At 33.4% G+C, this 18,539-nt stretch overlaps 1 protein-coding gene across 1 annotated transcript; it reads right to left on the minus strand.

The window, feature by feature from the left end:
- Window positions 1-3,126: 3,126 nt before the first annotated feature.
- Window positions 3,127-11,078, minus strand: LOC145798603 ((3S,6E)-nerolidol synthase 1-like). Its single transcript, XM_082886834.1, has 7 exons — window positions 10,793-11,078; window positions 10,448-10,709; window positions 9,958-10,330; window positions 9,514-9,732; window positions 9,252-9,390; window positions 6,951-7,199; window positions 3,127-3,687 (listed from the first exon to the last, which is right to left on the minus strand). The coding sequence occupies exons 1-7, from the start codon at window positions 10,988-10,990 to the stop codon at window positions 3,400-3,402; spliced, it is 1,728 nt and encodes a 575-aa protein (XP_082742960.1). The 5' UTR covers window positions 10,991-11,078; the 3' UTR covers window positions 3,127-3,399.
- Window positions 11,079-18,539: the final 7,461 nt, after the last annotated feature.

The following is an 18,539-nucleotide window of genomic DNA, read 5'->3' on the forward strand; positions in this document are numbered from 1 at the left end:
TCCGTACTCCTGGCACATGTCGGACCTCAGATAAAATTACTTTTCTTCCATCCTTAGTAAGGAATCGCACTGTCCCTATGCCGACAACTCTATTCACTGTGTTGTTGGCCATCCGGATAATGCTACCGCTGACTCTTCGATAAGTGGAGAAAAGCTTCTTATCCGCACATATGTGGAACGTACACCCTGAATCCAAAATCCAGCCGGGTGTCTCCAACTCTGACGAGATTGTAAGCAACACCTCTTCATCGTCAGAGGAATGCACTGCAACTGCTGTAGTTGAGGGACCTCCGTGTCCCTTAGCCTTCTCTTTGGCTTGTCTGTCCGCCTTTTTCTCTGGGCAATCTCTTATTACGTGATCCTCTTGATCACAGTAAAAACACCTCCTCGTGTTGTCCTGTCTGAACTGTGAACGCCCTCTACTTTTACTTCTTCCTCTACCTCTGCCCCTTTCTCTATCTCTGCCTCTACTTTCTGTGACAAGGGCATGGGACTGCTCTCCTTCCATCTCTTTCTTCCTTGCCTCCTCGTTGAATAAGGCGTCTGTGACCATTCCCATGGTCAGCTTCCCTTCGGGTGCAGAATTACTGAGAGAAACCACCAACGTCTCCCAGCTATCTGGTAAGGAACTGAGTAATAATAATGCTTGCATCTCATCCTCCAACTCCATTTTGATTGATGCAAGCTGGTTCACAAGGCTGTGGAATTCACTGGTGTGTTCAGCAACAGACACACCATTCTTCAGCTTCAAGTTTATAAGCCTTCTCATTATCAAGGCTTTGTTCCGTGCGGTCTTGGACTGGTACATGCCCTCCAATTTCATCCATAGGGCATAGGCGTCTGTCTCTTGGGCAACATGGTGGAACACACTGTGGTCAATCCATTGTCTGATTTGACCGACAGTCTTCCGGTTGGTTTTTATCCAGTCCACATCCTTGTCTCCATCTAGTTTGACCCCCTTTAGCGCTATAGGGTCAAACAAATCTCTACAATACAGGACGTCCTCCATCCGCGGCTTCCATATCGCATAATTAGAAGCGTTCAACCGAATCATCGGCCCTGAAGCTGATGTGGATTCCTCCATCATCCAGAAAGTAATCTCTGTTTGAAAAACAGGCTTTGCTGTGAAGTCCGGACTGCTCAAATTAGCCGGAAAACACACTTCGGATTGCCAAAATAAAAACTGCGAATTTTTGAAAAACTTATTTGCAAAATCTGACCGTACGGATGTGTCCGGAATACTCCAAATAGTCAGAAACCACTATTGGATCACCAAAAACGGACTCCAAATGGCTTAGATCAAGCCAAAACAATTTTAACGGTGCAGATCGGCAGAATCTGGTGCGCCTGCGAAGCACCAGATTACTCCTCCAGTTATGCTGACGTCAGGCTGGCGTCATCGGCTCAGTCAGCGGCTCGGTCAGCGGCTCCAGCTCGGTCAACGCGGCTCCTGCTCGGGCGGCTTGATGCGCGCGCGTGCAGCGCGTGTCGCGCGTCAACTCACGCGTCGTCTACCTTCGTCCGCGCGTGTAGCGCGTGTCTGAGACTGTAACCACGCGCCGGGAGCCTGCACGGCGCGTGTAGGCGCGTGACGCGACTGGGATTCACGCGCCAACTTCCAGAGGCGCGTGAGGGAGCGTCCTGCCTCCGTTGGGTGTCTGCTTTATATTTCTGGACTCCTCTCGTCGAGCCCTTGCTCCTGGTATGCTCAAATTCTGATTTAGAGCAATACGATTTCTGGGCAGTTTCGGAACAACACTCTGTTTTTCCGCAAAACGCACAACACCGGCTCTGATACCACTTGTTAGGATCAAACACACCCAGAAATATATCTCACACACACAGGAAACACAATATTTACGTGGTTCGGCCCAATGCCTACATCCACGGACAGAAATGAGAAGTTTTCACTAAAATGGAGCAAAATACAAAATACAGAGGAGGAGATGAAACTCACTCAACTCACAGCTCTCACTCTCTAATTTCTGATCTGTATCTCATCCTCTCCCTCCCGTCTCTATTTATACACAAAGGAGTAGGTGGGAGAGCCTTCATTCTTGACTTTTGACATGGTTGGTGGCCACCAAGCTTGACTTGGTTGGTTGTCTTCCTTTGTTGACATGAGGATCACCCCTTTCACATGGGGTGACCTTCAACACTCCTCGCAGAGTGCATGAATTTGAAATTATCAAGCTTCTTATAGATTATTAGAGAAGTTGTTGGTTAAGCCCGACAGTGTTTATTAAAGCATTTTTTTCAAATGTGTTCCTTTGGTTTCATTCTTACAATGATTGATGAGATGGAGAAGAATGGAATTAGAGCCTAATTTGAGCATCTCTAAGGTCCTCTTTAAATGAAGCATGTTAGCTATTATAACTGGCATTAGCATATTTTGGGCTAGCTATTACAATAGTTATATTAACAAAATTATTCAAGGCTAGCTATATTTGAAGAGCGAGCCTAATTTGATTAGCTTATATGCAATAGATATTTTGGAATATGTATTGACAAATACACTCCAGAAATATTATTTAAGCATTTTAATATTCAAATGCAAAATGCACCTAGCACCCCATCTCTTGATTTTATTTATTTGTTCTTATTTTTATTTTTTTACGGGAGTGATAGGTGCTTGGATGACTATGGTACTTCCGAAAAATCGAAATTCTTGATCAATAAAGGAACAATATGACCAGTTTTGATTACACTACACAGATTCCTTTCTCAATGAAGCAGAGAAGGTGAAGGGAGAAGGTGATTGTGTGGGCATATTGATGGAAGAAAAGATTGTTGTGCCCAATGTGAGAAGTAATGATGATTTTCGTATCTTTTGGCCTCCTTGTCTGAAAATTTGTTTAGTTAGCAATTTAGGTGATTAGATGAGGATTGATGGAAGAAAAGATTTGTGCCCAATGTGAGAAGTCACAATGAATGATTTTTATATCTTTTGGCATCCTTGACTGAAAAATTGTTTAGATAGCAATTCTGTTATCTCGTTATAATGTTATCATTTTCTTTAGTTGAAATATTCTGATGGTGTTATTTTTCTTTGCATTTTGAATCCAAGACACAAATTTAAGCCATGAGACAGATAGACTGTGCGTGAATCTTGGATTTGAGAAGAGATTTATGAATAGAAAAGAAAAGTGAATGAAATAGAGGCTTCACACTTTCCTCCACAAATTCTTTTTCAAATCCTAGATTCAAACACTACTAAGAACCTTAGTAGATTGGAAAGTAACATCTTTTACCTTGTAACATAACTACTACATTTTTCTTGCATCTTGTTGGATTATACACTTATTCCTCACCAAACAGCTAGTTTATGAGCATTACAGGTGCTAGGTTTGTAGCATCAATAGTGAAGAAGTTGCAGAGCATCTAACAATGCTCACTCACCTAAGGTAATTTATCGTAGAACATAGACTTCATGTACTCCTCAAGGACTGGGAGGTTTTGTTTGTCATCATAACTATACATCAAAGGAACCATCCTTGCAATGTTAAGAGAACCCTTTGTGAAAGCTGATGAGAATGGATTTGGAGATAGGCATTCCTTGTTGAGGCTCTTCCATGCTTGTGATATCATGTGAATGACTTGCTTTCTTGCAGTGTCAACTGAGGAGCAATTGTTCTCCTTCATGTAGCACTGTACATAGGACCCATCTTTGCCATCTTGATTCTCATCCTGTCATTTAAAGTAGTGGGACAAGCTTTATTAAATCTGAAATAGACAATCATAGATAGACCATCTTGACAGAAATGAAAAAGAAGGTTTTGCTTTTTTCAAGTTAGTCATCTCAATTTAACAGAGTGTTTGGACTTAGTGAACTCATTTTAGGATTGATTTTGATGATCTGAACCGTTCACTTTGTAAGACTTGTTGAGTAGAATATTCATACGAAAAATCAAGATAATCAAACATCGGTAACTATAAGTTTGAATTAAAATTCTGTTACAAAAAATGGATAGCTATTTTAAAAATTATATTTGTCATCCATTTTTGTAAAATAAATATGATTCAAATATATAATTATCGATATTCAATCATTTTAGTTTTTCACATGAATATTCTACTAAATAAAGCGTAAACAGTAAACAATTTGGATCACTAAAAAAGGTTTCAAAATGGATTTATTAAGTCAAAACGGTCTCTTAAATTAAGATGATAACTTAAAAAAAAAACTAAATCCGTGAAAGAAACCAACATTTTTTAGGCTAATTTTGGAGTATGGACACGTGGTATTCTATAGTATTATGATTGGTGGAGAATATGAGTAGATGATGTATTGTGTTAGGTGATTAAGAAATATGAGAAAACATATTAAATAATAATTAATTAAGTTAGTTAAGGAGTATAAACCTGTGTTAGTCCGAGAATTTTAATAATTTTCCACAAATAATTGACTTTATAAAATACAGGTTGAACAAGTGAGTGGAACGATCTCATGGGTAGTGGGGTATGTACTATGTATCATTATCCGACATCTATGGTGATCTCATTGGTAGTGGGGTATGTACTATGTATCATTGTCTGACATCTATGGTGCCCATTAATTCTGTTTCTATAGAATTATTGATTATAAAATGAAAAATGAGTGGAAGTTTTAATTAAAGCTATCATTAGTGATGTGGCAGTAGGCTACAGTTTGTATTGTGTCTGTGTTTTTTTTTTTTTTTTTTTTTTTTTTTTTGCTTTACCACCTCAATAGTGATAGATTTAGAGCCACTAAATTAGTGATCTCTAGCACCACCGTTATAAAATTTAGGACTAGTTTTGAAGAGCAGTTGTTTTTTATTTTTTTATTTTTTTCAGTAATAATTCATATGGTCATGTATTTTTAGCTATGAAGATTAAAATTTAGATAAATTATATTCACCTCTTTAAAGTTTAAAAACATATAATTAATTTTATATTTTTTATATAAATACATTAACTTCATTAAAATAAACGAAACTAATGCCAATGTTAAGTATACACTAAAATAAATAAAGACAAATATACATTTTAGTATAAAAGGAATGATAATATCTTTTTTTTACTTTCAAATAACTAACGAATTATTGATAATAAAAAAATAATTAAATATTATATGAGTTAAAATCTTAAAAATTGTCATTTATTATATATATCATTTCAAATCTAGGTGTAATTTATCCTAATAAATAATGATGATGGGTTGGCAAATTTTCTTTTGTTTTTGGTGAACCTACTTATTTCGGGTGGTTGTGGGGGTGTGCGCAACGGCAGGCTCAATTAGACAATGACCTGTTTGGTAAAATTGTGAGAAAGTGATTATAACTTATAATCTAATAGTTTATACCTTATAGCTGTGAACATAATTTAATTTTTGACTTATAAATTAAGTTTCTCCTCCCTCACTCAAAGAATAAGTTGATTTTTGACTTATAAAAAGCTATAAACTATACTATTAAGTTGAACCAAACACATCAAAATAGCTTAAGCTAAACGGTGAAATAAACTGAAAATAAACCCTACCAAACAGGGTCAATTAAATCTGGGTCCATAACCATTGGGCCATTTAGCCCAATGTCACGACTAGTGTCAGTGCTTGTTAGGGGCTCCTCACCACCCAATATCATTCAGTTAGGCCGAGAAAATTATTAGTCCCAAGTCGGTATGTCAAACAAAACCTTGTCTTCAAAAAGACCAAGATGCCCTGATTATATGTTGAAAGGAAACATAACCTTATTTAAAAAAAAATCTATGATATGTAGTAGAGATTCATTTGAGTATAGGTTTCATTATACAAAAATTTAAATTTGAATCTAATGCTAAAATTACTTAATTTTCAACATAAACTTCATGATAATTTTTTTTAAGTCTATTTTTATTGAACACTGTGAGCCAATACCTTTTTTTTAGATACTTTTGGTTCCTTGCTGGTGTAGATGCAAGCTCAACTAGATTTTTTGGCGGCTTTGATTACAATGAAAATTTATCATTTTATGGGTCCATGAAAATAAAATTTTAAAAACACAGAAAAATAGGCATAAAATTTTAATATCCTGTGAGTCACTTGAATCACATATTTTATTTTTTATGTTAAAGTGTCTAACTCATCCAAATCAAAATCAATTAGTAATTAATATAGTAACTTTTAGCATGTGGAGGTAATTGAGAGGTGAGAGATAAGATAATAGACTTAGACTGAGGCTGAGACTCGCATGTGGAGATAATTGAGAGATGAGAGATAAAATAATAGACTGAGGCTGAGACTCCTCGACTCATTGGAGACCATCCAAGACCCATCATTGTACTTTGTTAAAACATCAAACTCAAAATCAATTGACAATAAGTTTATAGATTAAGTTTTTTATTTTAATTATTTTTTATTTTCATTTTTATTTTATTTTATTTTTTTGGAAAATTTACCCATAAGTCCTAGTTTCTGAAAAGTTGAACCATTTAGTCCTAAAAGTTTTCTTATGCTCCATTTAGTCCCATTTGCACATCAATCTAATGTTTGAAACATTAATCTGATGTTCGAAATCTAATATTCGAAACATTAATCTGATGTTCGAAATCTAATGTTTAAAACATTAATCTGATGTTTGAAACATTGTAATGGGACCTTTCAGTCTATAAGAAAACTTTTAGGACTAAACAGTGCATAAGTTATTAATTTGGGATTTATTGGTGCATCCCTCTATTTTTTTTATGGCTTATGAATGCAACATAGAAGAAGTCTAACATTTTGTACAACCTTCATGTGTTCCGAATAATTTTTTATTCAAGATAATGGTTGAAGTTTTGTCTTAGTCATTGAATACACATAATTTTTTCTTTTTGCGCATATGTATCAAGTAATTGTGGTGAATAAAGCTTATATGATTGATCAAGTTAAAGTTCGACTTTTCATATGACATGACAAACTAGTGATAGACAAATCATAGGAACTAAAGAAAAAGGATAGAGATTGTTGATACCTTGGCACTTCCCAAATCATCAAAAAGACGAAGAATTGTAGCTGTAGAAGTCACAATGCCTGGATTGTCATTCACAAGATTGACATTTTGCTTGGTTATATTGTGACCTAATAGAAAGAACATGTGTACTAATACCACATCTACACCTGAACTAATCACACCATTCTTCAAGTACTCTTCTGGTTTTGGCAAGTGCCCTGAGGCAAACCACTTTGCTTCTACTAAGAAAGCATTGCATAAACTTGCCCACTGCAACAACAAACAATCAAGGACTTGTTATCAATTCTTAGATTTGTGAACAGATTTGTGTACCAAAAGGAGAAGAAAAAAAAAAAAAAAAAAAAAAAAGAAGGAAAAATTACATATCAGTTTTTTTTTTTTTTTTTTTTTTAAATATTTATAGATTAGTGAAATCTTTTATCAACATTTAGGACTCGTTTGGCAGGTTAACATTTTAGCGAAAAAGTTAAAAAGTTACAAAAAAAAAAAAAGTCAAAAAGCCTATCACCTATATCAAAAAGTCAAAAATTCTATTTTCTCTACTTTTTGCACATCTTTTTTGTAAAAAGTCAAAAAGTCACCCCAAACATACTAATTTTTTTTACCTTTTATTTTAGCCAAAAAGTCAAAAAGTTACTAAAATGACATGTTCCTAAACGATACCTAATAATTAAAGTTATATATACATATATATATATATATATATATTTTTAATGAATCTATAATTATTTTTTTGAAAGTACACTGAATTGTAATTGCCCCAGAAAAAAGGGGGGCCTACATTTTTCATTTTTCATTTTCTACAACACAAAAAATAAAAAACTTATGTGGTAACAGTTCTTCAAAATTGTTTACGAATAGAAAAATATTTGGGAGCATTAATTAGTGCTCTCACTAATTAGGTGGCAGTGGGTTCCGCCAGTAGTGATGTGATGTTTTGGTCTTGGAGTTGTATTTTTTTTTTTTTTACTTTTTTAATGCATTAGTGCTATTAGTGGTGATGTTTTTAGTAGGATGAATCATTGTTGTTACGAATAAAGTCGTTAAAAGCAACTAACTTTTTAGGAAATGTGAAAAAGTTATTTTCGAGTTTGCCAATAAAAAAAAGTGATTTTTGAGTTTTTGAAAATGATTTCAAATAGAAAATGAAACTAGGAGTTTTTGAACATTTTATTACTTTTCTTTCCAAAACTTGAAAGATAAAAATAAATATAAAACAAATAAAAACAACAACAATAACACACTACAACAAATTAAGGTTTTAAGAATGAAATCACTTTTTAGAATGAAAATATCTTAGGCTTCGTTTGGGAAGTGAGTTGACTTTTTAATTTTTTTGGTTATTTTAACTTGTGGCTAAAAAGTCTTGTTTGGGAAGGACTTTTGAATTTTTTAATTTTTTTATGAGAAAAAGAATGTAATGATTATGTGTTAGATGTGATATTTTGTCTTATTGAACTAAAAAACTTATTTTATTTTTTATAACTATTTTAACCAAAAAAATCTTCAAACCCAACTTCCCAAACATAGGCTTAGTAGCCAAAAGAATAGTCACTGCATTTTTAGTTTATTTAATAGACTAATGTTTTCAGACCTCCGCTGGGGTTCCAGTGGAGTCTGATTGGCGCAGATTTTTTTTTTTTTTTTCCTTCTTCCAATAACCAACCCCCACGTGTGTGTGGGTGGTGGAGTGGGGAAAACTAGGGGTCTCCATCACGTTTGTATTTAATAATGAGTTACTATATTTTTTAGACCAAAATTTTCGTTTCAAAAAGTAAATATTTTGAGACAAAATTATTATCACTGAAAGTGCATTTATTACCAATATTTTAAAAATTGTTTTTAAAGGGTTTCTTTTATTTATTTTTATTTTTTTATTTTTTTTTTGGATTTCTCGGGATGGCCTTTTCGTGACAATTTTGTCTTCTAATATTTTTCCAACAAAATTTTTGTTTTGGAGATGAAAAAAAATTTGATTTTTAAAATCCTTATATAATGTAGTGACAACACTAAACATGCCTTACTTTTACTTCATTTATAGAAATCCTATTGTCCTAGAAAAATTGTCACTATTTTTTTGGGTAATATGTTTGTTTGATAGAGATTGAATTAGTATAATGTAGGGTCTAAATATGAATGAATCTGAGACATAAATTGATATTTCTCTATAAAGTTCGAGATAAAACTTTGAACTTTTAGTATTACTCTTCATTTATCTTTTCACTCAACAAATTTAAAATCCAATTACAAATTCAGTTTGACAATGTGAATGTACAATTAGCTAGAAATGTTATGGTGTACCGTTCTTCTAAGAGAATCTATGGGGTTCCATCCATGTTCTCTGTAGACCTTGTAAGCAATATGGTTTGTAATATCATCAAGAGCCTGGAAACAAATCTTCATGTACTCTGGTAGTTGCTCCACAGCACCAAGTTCCCATCTGTACTATCCAATAATTATTGATCTATATAAACTTTATTTTAAACAACTATATCTCTAATGCATTCACATCCACACAATATAATTGAATAGACTTCTGAAAATAAAGGGTGATGATGCATACCTATTGACAGCTTCTGTGAAGAGAGTGAGTTCTTCAAGTGTCCCATAAACATCAAAAATATCATCTATTAAGTAGATGAAAGAGATGGGTTTTGTGAGCTCAACTCTTTGCTCTGAGAACCTTGGATCTGTGAGGGCTGCCATAGGCCACATGTACCATTTTAGAGGTTGGTCTCTAGCGAACTTCAGTTCACTCGCCAAACCCGTGTCTTTCCACCACCTGAGATCACAAAACTACAAATTAAAGCAGAAGAATCTTCGTATTTGAACAAACTTAACATGCCTGTCATTGAAAACAATTTTGTTCATCCACTTAACACGAGTTAAAAAAAGTGAGGTGTGGGTCCTAGTTGGGGTAATAATTCCCATTATTATAACTAATTAAGTGAGTGAACAAAATTAGATTCACAATATTCTCTGCACTAAATTAAAAACAAAATCTTACTTTGATACTTGAAGTATTTCTTTTTGGTGTGTGAATTGAACCATGTTAAAATCCATTTTCGCCAGTTCTTGCAAGACATTTTCCCATTCACTTGGGTTCGTGTAATCACTAAGGAAATCTCTTGCCATGAACCTTGCTAGGCTTTTGTGATGGGGATTTCCCAGTGTGTTGCTGACAACTCGAGCTTGATGATGAGAAAGATGTGGCATCAAACCGTTAAGGACTCGGGTACTAAAGTCTGCGGCTTGATCAAGAATGTCTTCTCCTTCTATGCTTAGCTGTGAAGCTTCATACAAACTCATCAGCCCTCTCATATCTGCATTTAGTTCTGGTTTGAACTTTCCGTTCTTAGCCTTAAAGTTGTTAAACACATCTGTTCCATTACCAATTTCCCATTCATTTACACTTATTTCAAGCACAAATATTACTGATAAAAAAGAATTCAAAAAAATGAAGTTGGGTAGTGAAAAAATAATGAAAATTCACATACCCGCGGGCACATTGTACCCTTCTTGCCTTAGTAGACGAAAGCGAGTAGAAACTTCATAAAGGTCATAACCAAGCGTAGTAGCGTTGGATTTCGTATATTGGCTTTGTAGAAGTGCTTCAATCTCTTCTTGGAAATGGTAATCGATGCCTAGGCGTTGGAGGTTATCGATCATGACCAAGCCTTCTAATGGGTTCTCTCCTGCTTTCCTCAACATCCTCTTAGCTTCCTTCAATTTTTGTTCATGCTTTACACAAAAGTCATCCTGCAAATAAGTTCCACATTGTCAGCTCAAGAACATCAAGATTTTCGAAGATTAGTCATAAAATTAAAAAAGAAAAACTTAACGGTTAAGCTGCGATATCCAGTTTGATAGTCTTTGTGTATTGAGGGGTTGGAAACTAAAGTGAGATCATCACCAATGCTCCATTTGTGGGTTTTAAGTGTACTAGATGATGCAATGAGACTAGTCTTGTTGATTTGTGGGATGTTGTTTGGAGCAATGGGAAGATGAGAAGGAGGAGATGCACAGTGGAAGATTTGCATGATGAGGACAATGTTTAGGAAGTGTTTTTTTGTTTTGTGTTTTATGGAAAGTACGTTTGTTCTTGGGGTGATTGATGAGCTTGAATGAGTGAAGAAGAGGACCCCTATTTATAGAACGCGTTTAATTGCTTCCGTCTTTATAATATGACATGATTAACACATGAAGAGGACCCCTATTTACCACGAGTTTTGTTTTTTAAGTTTTCAATCCGTACGAGAAAATGACCGTCCCAAAAAAAAAAAAAAAAAATTTGAGTCTTATAATAAAGGGCAAATTACATATACACCCCTCGAGGTTTGGCTAAATTACAGATACCCCCTGAGGTTTCGGAAATTACATCCCACCCCCTAAGGTTTGTATTTTCATAACAATTTGCCCCCTGAGGTTTATATTTCATAACAAATTACCCCCTAATTTCTTATGCAAATATAGCATTCAGGGGGGAATTCGTAATTTCTCAAACCTCAGGGGGGCATCTGTAATTTAGCCAAACCTCGAGGGGTGTATATGTAATTTGCCCTATAATGAAATACTATTTTCGGCCAATTTTTTAAACAAAAATAGACCAATAATTTAAATTAAAAAAAAAAAGCAAAACATTATAGTTTAAATTGATTAAATTAAAAATTAATGGTTTATTTTGTTTCAAGTCACTAAAAAAGTCAGTTGTATAAAAAAAATTAAATTTTTTTTTCTCTATTTTTTACACGTTTTTTATAAAAATTAAAAAATTATTTTCAAACATGTTTATACTTTCACCTATATTTTAATCAAAAAATTATTAAGATAACCACTTCTCAAACCGACCCTAAGAGCATCTCTATCATACTAGTTAGAATTTTATTGTATTTTGACTTAGAAGTTGTTTTTTCTATTTTAGCTAAACTCTTTATTCTTTTTCTGTATTATTTTTTATTTTTTATAAAATCAACACAAATAATTTCAAAATATGAAAAGTAAACTCTTTTAATGTTTGACTCAGTGAAATCACTAGTAATATTTGATGAGTCAAAATTACAAAAACTAAAATGACTAACTTCATAACTAGTTTGATGGAGGTAAAATTTAGTAACATTTAATTACTATTTTAACTAAAAAGTAATAGTAGCTAGTTTAATGGAGATATTCTAAGTATGTGTTTAGATCATAAATTTGAATAAGAATTTAGAAAAGGAAAGGAAAAGGTGGTGAGATGTAGTTGAAATATAACTATATTTAATTTACATTTTACTTTTTTTTTTCTTTTTCTTTTCCTTACTAAATCTCTACCGAAATTTTATAATTCAAAAACAATCTAAGTGTTCTAACTTCTAATATTTAGGCCCTATTTGGAAATTGACTATATTAATTAATTTTTTTAATTTTTTACTAAAAAATTTTAAAAAATATAAAGAGTAATATGACAATTTATAATATTTTTTTAACTTTTTAAACCAAATTCCAAACGGGTCTCTAGTTGTGAACTTTTTGAGCACTCGTTATCAAAGAATTCCCTTTCTTGCTTTTTTTTCAGAAGGTTAAAAATATAGTTAAATGAATCTGACTATATAATAATGAACCTAATTCATATTTGGGCCTTCAGTTCAGAAGTCAAATCTGGTTTTGTTTTGTCCAAAGATTCATGTGCAAAATTATTCAGTTTGTAAGGATGTGATTTTATGAAATGACCTAATTATCCATCTTAGACTCCATTCTCCATCACGTGTAGAGTGTAATTTGAACCCGGCCTGCCTTTAGGCCTCGCGGGCTCCCGTCATTTTTTGGGACGGATTTTGCGAGCCTTTTTTTTTTTTTTTTTTTTTATAAAAAGTAAATGATAGATATATCATGTGAGCGTTTGGGAAGTGGCTATTTTAGAAGTTTTTTAATTTTTTGACTATTTTAGTTTTTGTATTTGAGAAGATAGGATGATTTTTATTTAGGTTGTGTATTAAAAAATGTGTTTGAAATGATATTTGAGACTGAAATGACAAATTTGTCCCTAACCTCACTTTTTCCAAAATAGATCTGAAGGGGCAAAATTGTCATTTACTTTCTGAAATGATGGGGCTGTCACTACTTGTGCTTACATTGTCACGTTGACAATGTAGGCTGCGCCCACTGCCGAGATATATATATATATATATATATATATATATATATTAAATCAATGCATTTTGGGGGCTAAAAGGCTTTTTTTGTATATTTGAGGCTAAAATAGCCTGTGGCCAAGGTTCCCAAACATCGCCTATATATATAGATTATTTATGAAGGATAAAAAATAAAAGAAAAATTGTACAATAGTTAAGATTATGGAAGTTTTTTTTTTAGAAATCCTCTTTCTAAGAGTTTTATTTAATTCAACCCATATTATTTTTGACTATTCCATTTGATCTTATTTGAGGTAAGAAGACCAAAACACCATTAATCTCTCATGCTCGCTATTAATGTTAATATTTAATGTTGATCGTTATTATGTTTTGGTAGTTCTCATGCATCAAAATGTTGACTGTCATTCTATTCATATTAATTTAAAATGAATTTTTTATCATTGTGTATTTAATTACATTATGTGAATATTCACATCATGTAATTGAAATAAATATTCACATCATTATATTCATATTAATTTGAAATGAATTTTTGTCATTGTGTTGTCAATTACATGATGTGAATATTCATACTAAAACATACGAATGTAAACGTTCACATCACTACATTAGATGAGAGAGAATATTCATATGTTGTGAATGTTCACATCACTACATGTTGTGAATAAGAATGTATTGTCAATTAAAAATATAATGAACGTTATTTTTAATCTGTTGTCAATTAAAAATAAAAAGGTTCACATAGTGTGAACGTTCGTATCACTACATTAATTGAGAGAGAATTTTTTGAAAAGATGTTGTGAACGTTCATATCAGATGAGAGAGAATATTTACATTATTTTTAAATGTGTCATTAATTAAAAATATATTCACATCAGATGAGAGAGAATGTTCATATTATTTTTAATGTGTTGTCAATTAAAAATATATTCACATTATATAATAATATAAAATAATAACATTAATGTCATTTAATTTGTGTATAAAAAATTTTATGCCTTGGTCATTTCCCTTATCTCTTCTCCCCCAACATTAAATATCAATAATAAATATAAGAGTATAAGAGTCTAAGAAAATAGTGTAAATCAAGAAAAATGATTTTATGGAATAAAAATATAAATATATGGGACTAAGTGGGTTAAAAAATTCCTTCATGAATTTCTTGGGTTAGAACACTTCTAAATGAGATTTATCAATAAAAATCCCTAAGATTAATGGGATGTTTAATTATGTTTCATGTAGTGGTATTTAATTATGTATGACTTATGTTTTTTTTTATTATGACTAAAAAAAGTATGAAATAATGTAGTTTTCTTCTTTGAAATGAATAATTATATATATATATATATATTAATGAAACGAAATATTACAATCATTAAATTAAATAGATAATATTTATTTGATGAATAACTTCTATTTCAAAATAAAATAAAATATTACAAAAATTTATATCATTAAATAAAATAGATATAGATTATTTTTTTTTTTTTGATCAGCAAAAAAGGGATACTTTATTGATGAAATGAGCCAAAACAAGCAACAAAATACAACAATAAAGGAGGGAAGTGCAAAAAGCATCATAGCAAACACTCCACAATCCCAACTAGGTTGGCACCAAGGAGGAAGCACAATCATCTGCTAGCACTACACCCACAGATTGGCGAGAAACCAATCCAAAACAAAGCAAAAGAGACTAAAAAAATAAAAAAATAAAAAAAAATAAAAAACCACCCAATCACACAGCATTCCAAATCTGCCAAATTGTATCCCAAGACTGCATTGATTTGTAGCAGACCACCCATTCACACCAGTAGCAAACCCAAACCAAAGACTTTTGTAGCCCAAGACTGTTGCACTCTCCTAGTGTACCCCAAATAGATATAGATTATTGATGATGATAGAAAAATTACATTACTATAAGTCAAATACATCCCAAGTAGATTGGCACCTACTAACCTATCAATTATTTGCATTATACTCTACCTCAATAATCTAATAGATACATTATGAAATGAAATAGCGGGAAAAAAAAAATGTTGATCAATCATCGGAGGAGGCAGACCATTTACTCGCGTTACTCGATGATATATCATCCAAATCGTTTTGAATTCTCTCATTTCACTATAATTTTGTCTTTCTCGTAAGCGCATGCGTATGATCTTTCGATATCATCAGTGCCTTACCATTTGGGGTGAAACTCGTCCACCTGCACTAAAAGTTGTTTCAAAAGCAACTGTAAAAATAAGAATGGTACGGGCCATCTGTGAAAGCACATACATAAGTTGATTTTGTTTCCACCAATTCAAAATATCAAAATCATCCTTATTATCCACTGTGAGCTATCCAAATAACGTTGTAATTCAGAACTATTTACGCTTGTATATTGAGATATTCTTTTACCTTTTATTGTAAAAAACATTTTTCACATCGAGATGATGCTGGTGTAGTGTATGTAGATGTATTTACAAATATAGCTTCCCTATATTCTTTTAATAATTTTGTAGATGTTTTCATAATAGGGGCAAATTGTTTTACATTAGTGAAAATAAGATCTAAAAATTCTTGTAAACTAATTTCTTTGCACCTAGAATTAATTACAATGGCTAAACCTAAAAGATGAGGCAATAGATTAAAATATTTATCAAATCTTTCTTTCATTGCAGTAATAATGGCTATATAATATTCATTACCCTTATATTTTTTGAAAACTTTCATTTTTTTTGCTAACATATGTAAAACAAATGCTGAAGTACGAATATATATATATATATATATATAAGAAAATGATTTTGTTATAATATCAAAAACTTTTAGAAAATCTCTATATAAGGCTACTGGGCGCCAATTAAATTTTGTTGGAGTCAGTACTCCTTTTATTGATGTTGTTGTAAAAAATAAATTTGTTTATTTATTTATTTTTTTGTTTACAAACTCTCTTTAACATAGTATATGCTGATATAGCGATCCTGATTCTTCCTCCTTTGATTGTTGTATCCGGACTTAGGTTCTGTGGAGTTGGTTGTTGCATATGTCTTGTTGTCATCCTTTAATTCCATATATTTTGGTTTTAGGATGTGTTGGGCGTGTTTCGAACAGGTTAGTTGAGCCTTGGTTCCATTTCTTGTTGCCCAGTTTTTTTTTTGTGGTCCGCTCGAGCGAATCCCTTCACATTCGAGCGGAGTTTGCACACTTTCAACATTTTGTGCCTCGGAAAAAGTACTGCAGGTTTGTTTTTCACGCTCAAGCGAAGTTCCTTACGCTCGAACGGGTCGTGCTCGAGCGGACCTTTTTGCGCTCTCGCGGGTGTTCAATGTCAGTAAAAATACTGGAAGAGTGTAATCTACGCTCGAGCAGGTTTCCCTTTGCGCTCGAGCGGGTGTATAGCGACCCCGGTCTTTTCCCATTTAATTATTGTATCCGGACTGTTCCGTAGATTCTGTCATTTTATAATGGTTGTTGTTGTTATTCCTTATTTTCTCTTTTGGAATTATAGGATGTGTTGGGCAGGGTTGTTTCAGGTTGGTTGGGTTTAGAAACCAAGTGTTGCTGTCCAGGTTTTTGGTTCTTCGCTCGAGCGAGGAGTTGTTCGCTCGAGCGAGAGGTAGTGTTTGTTTTGGACCTGTAGCTGTGCATTCTTGGCTCGAGCGAGCTTTTCTTCGCTCGAGCGAGTTAGTTCATCCTTCGCTCGAGCTATAGTTCCTTCGCTCGAGCGTGTGTCTGGTTACAGACCTGAGGGTTTGAGTTCTTCGCTCGATCGAGCTTTCTTTCGCTCGAGCGAGCTTTTGGGTTGTTGGCTCGAGCAAGGTTTCCTTGGCTCGAGCGTGGTTTCTCTGTGTCTGGTCGCTCGAGCGACCAAGTCTTCGCTCGAGCGAGCCTGTCCAGTTTATATACACAGCAGCGGGATTTGATCAGTCTTTTTCATCTTATTTTGATTCCAAACCCTAGGTCCGACTCCTCTTTCTCTCTACTCACCTTCTCTCTTAGATTTGATCCATTTAAGGAGTGTTTCTACCCTAGATCCTTCATTAAAAAGATAGAGTGAGTTGAGGGCTTCCATTTAATCTGAATAGTTGGTGATTTGGAGCACTTTGGTATTTGGGGTATCATCTCTGTCTTCTTCATTTGGGTTGTTCTCTTCGAGGTAGGGATTTCCTACTCCATTTTATAGGTTTTGCTCTAAGTTTTGGTATGTTGATATGTTGGGTTTACTTTGGTAATTTTTGGGAAAACCCTGGTTGTAATATTGAATTAATTTGTATAATTAATTTAAGGGATTTGGGGAAATATGGCTAAATTCATGGTATTGGGGAAATTATTGAGTAAATGGTGTAGTTGGTTAGTTTAATCACTCACCTATGAAAATGTTGGAATTATGTTAGTTGATACATTTATTTCCTGTTTAGAAATAACTGTTTTGGGCTATCGGTGGAGGATAGTCGTGATTGTTGTAGACATTGCATGTGGATTAGGAATAACTGAAACTAATCACATTGGTTAAGTCGTTAATTTTGAATATTGCACTGATACAGAAAATACGTGTATTGATTGAGCATTGCATGTGCATTTGCATTTATATTGTTTTGTGTGGGAGGAGATAGGGGATGTACTCCACGGTTTAGGGGAAGATAGGGGATGGACCTCTAAACCGGATTTTGTTTGGGAGGAGATAGGGGATGGACTCCATTAGCATCACTTTTATGTGTGCTTATTATATAGAAGTGTTTTTATTGATACAGCACTAAAATGTGTATCAATCTGGAAGTATGAAGTGTTGTGAATTGAGCTTGAGTCTCATTTGTTTGTTGATATTGGAAGGATGTGAATATGGTATATGTAATTCACTGTTGTAAGTTTGGCCAGGTTCTGAGCCATGTTGATAAAATTGGAAAATAAATTGTATTTTAGACAATAGTGTCATGAGACTGTAAAATGAAGTGGTTGATTATCTTGGTTAACCATCTGTCAAATACTATTGCTTTATTCATTTCTTATATGTGGTTTAGTATATTTCTGCTGGGCTGTGGCTCACCCTTTATGGGAACATCATTTTCAGGTTCAGGTGATAAGCTACCTCCAAGGACTTAGCTTTGAAGGACTTGGATTCTGAAGACTATTTATTTTAGTTGTTTGTTTTTGGTTGTTAGTACATGTAAACATTCAAGCCTAGGGCTTTTCTTGTATTGAGTTAGAACTCATATTTTTGTATCCAAGTGTTGGCTTGGAAAGATGTAAGCCTGTAGGGCATTTTATTCAATGTTACATGTAATGCTTTATTTAGTAATACTCTGATGGATGAATTAGTAAATTGTCTTCTTTAATTAATGCATGTCAATGATATTTAATGGGTTAATTTTGAGGGCGTTACAGGGTGTGTTTTGCAGTTATGTCTTGACGCTCGAGCGAGTATTCTTGCGCTCGAGCGTGTCCAGTTTTTGTGCTTGACGCTCGAGCGTCCTAT

The sequence above is a fragment of the Camellia sinensis genome, chromosome 9 (genome assembly GCF_055761805.1).
Source record: "Camellia sinensis isolate YWXY chromosome 9, ASM5576180v1, whole genome shotgun sequence".
In the NCBI taxonomy this organism is placed as follows: domain Eukaryota; kingdom Viridiplantae; phylum Streptophyta; class Magnoliopsida; order Ericales; family Theaceae; genus Camellia; species Camellia sinensis.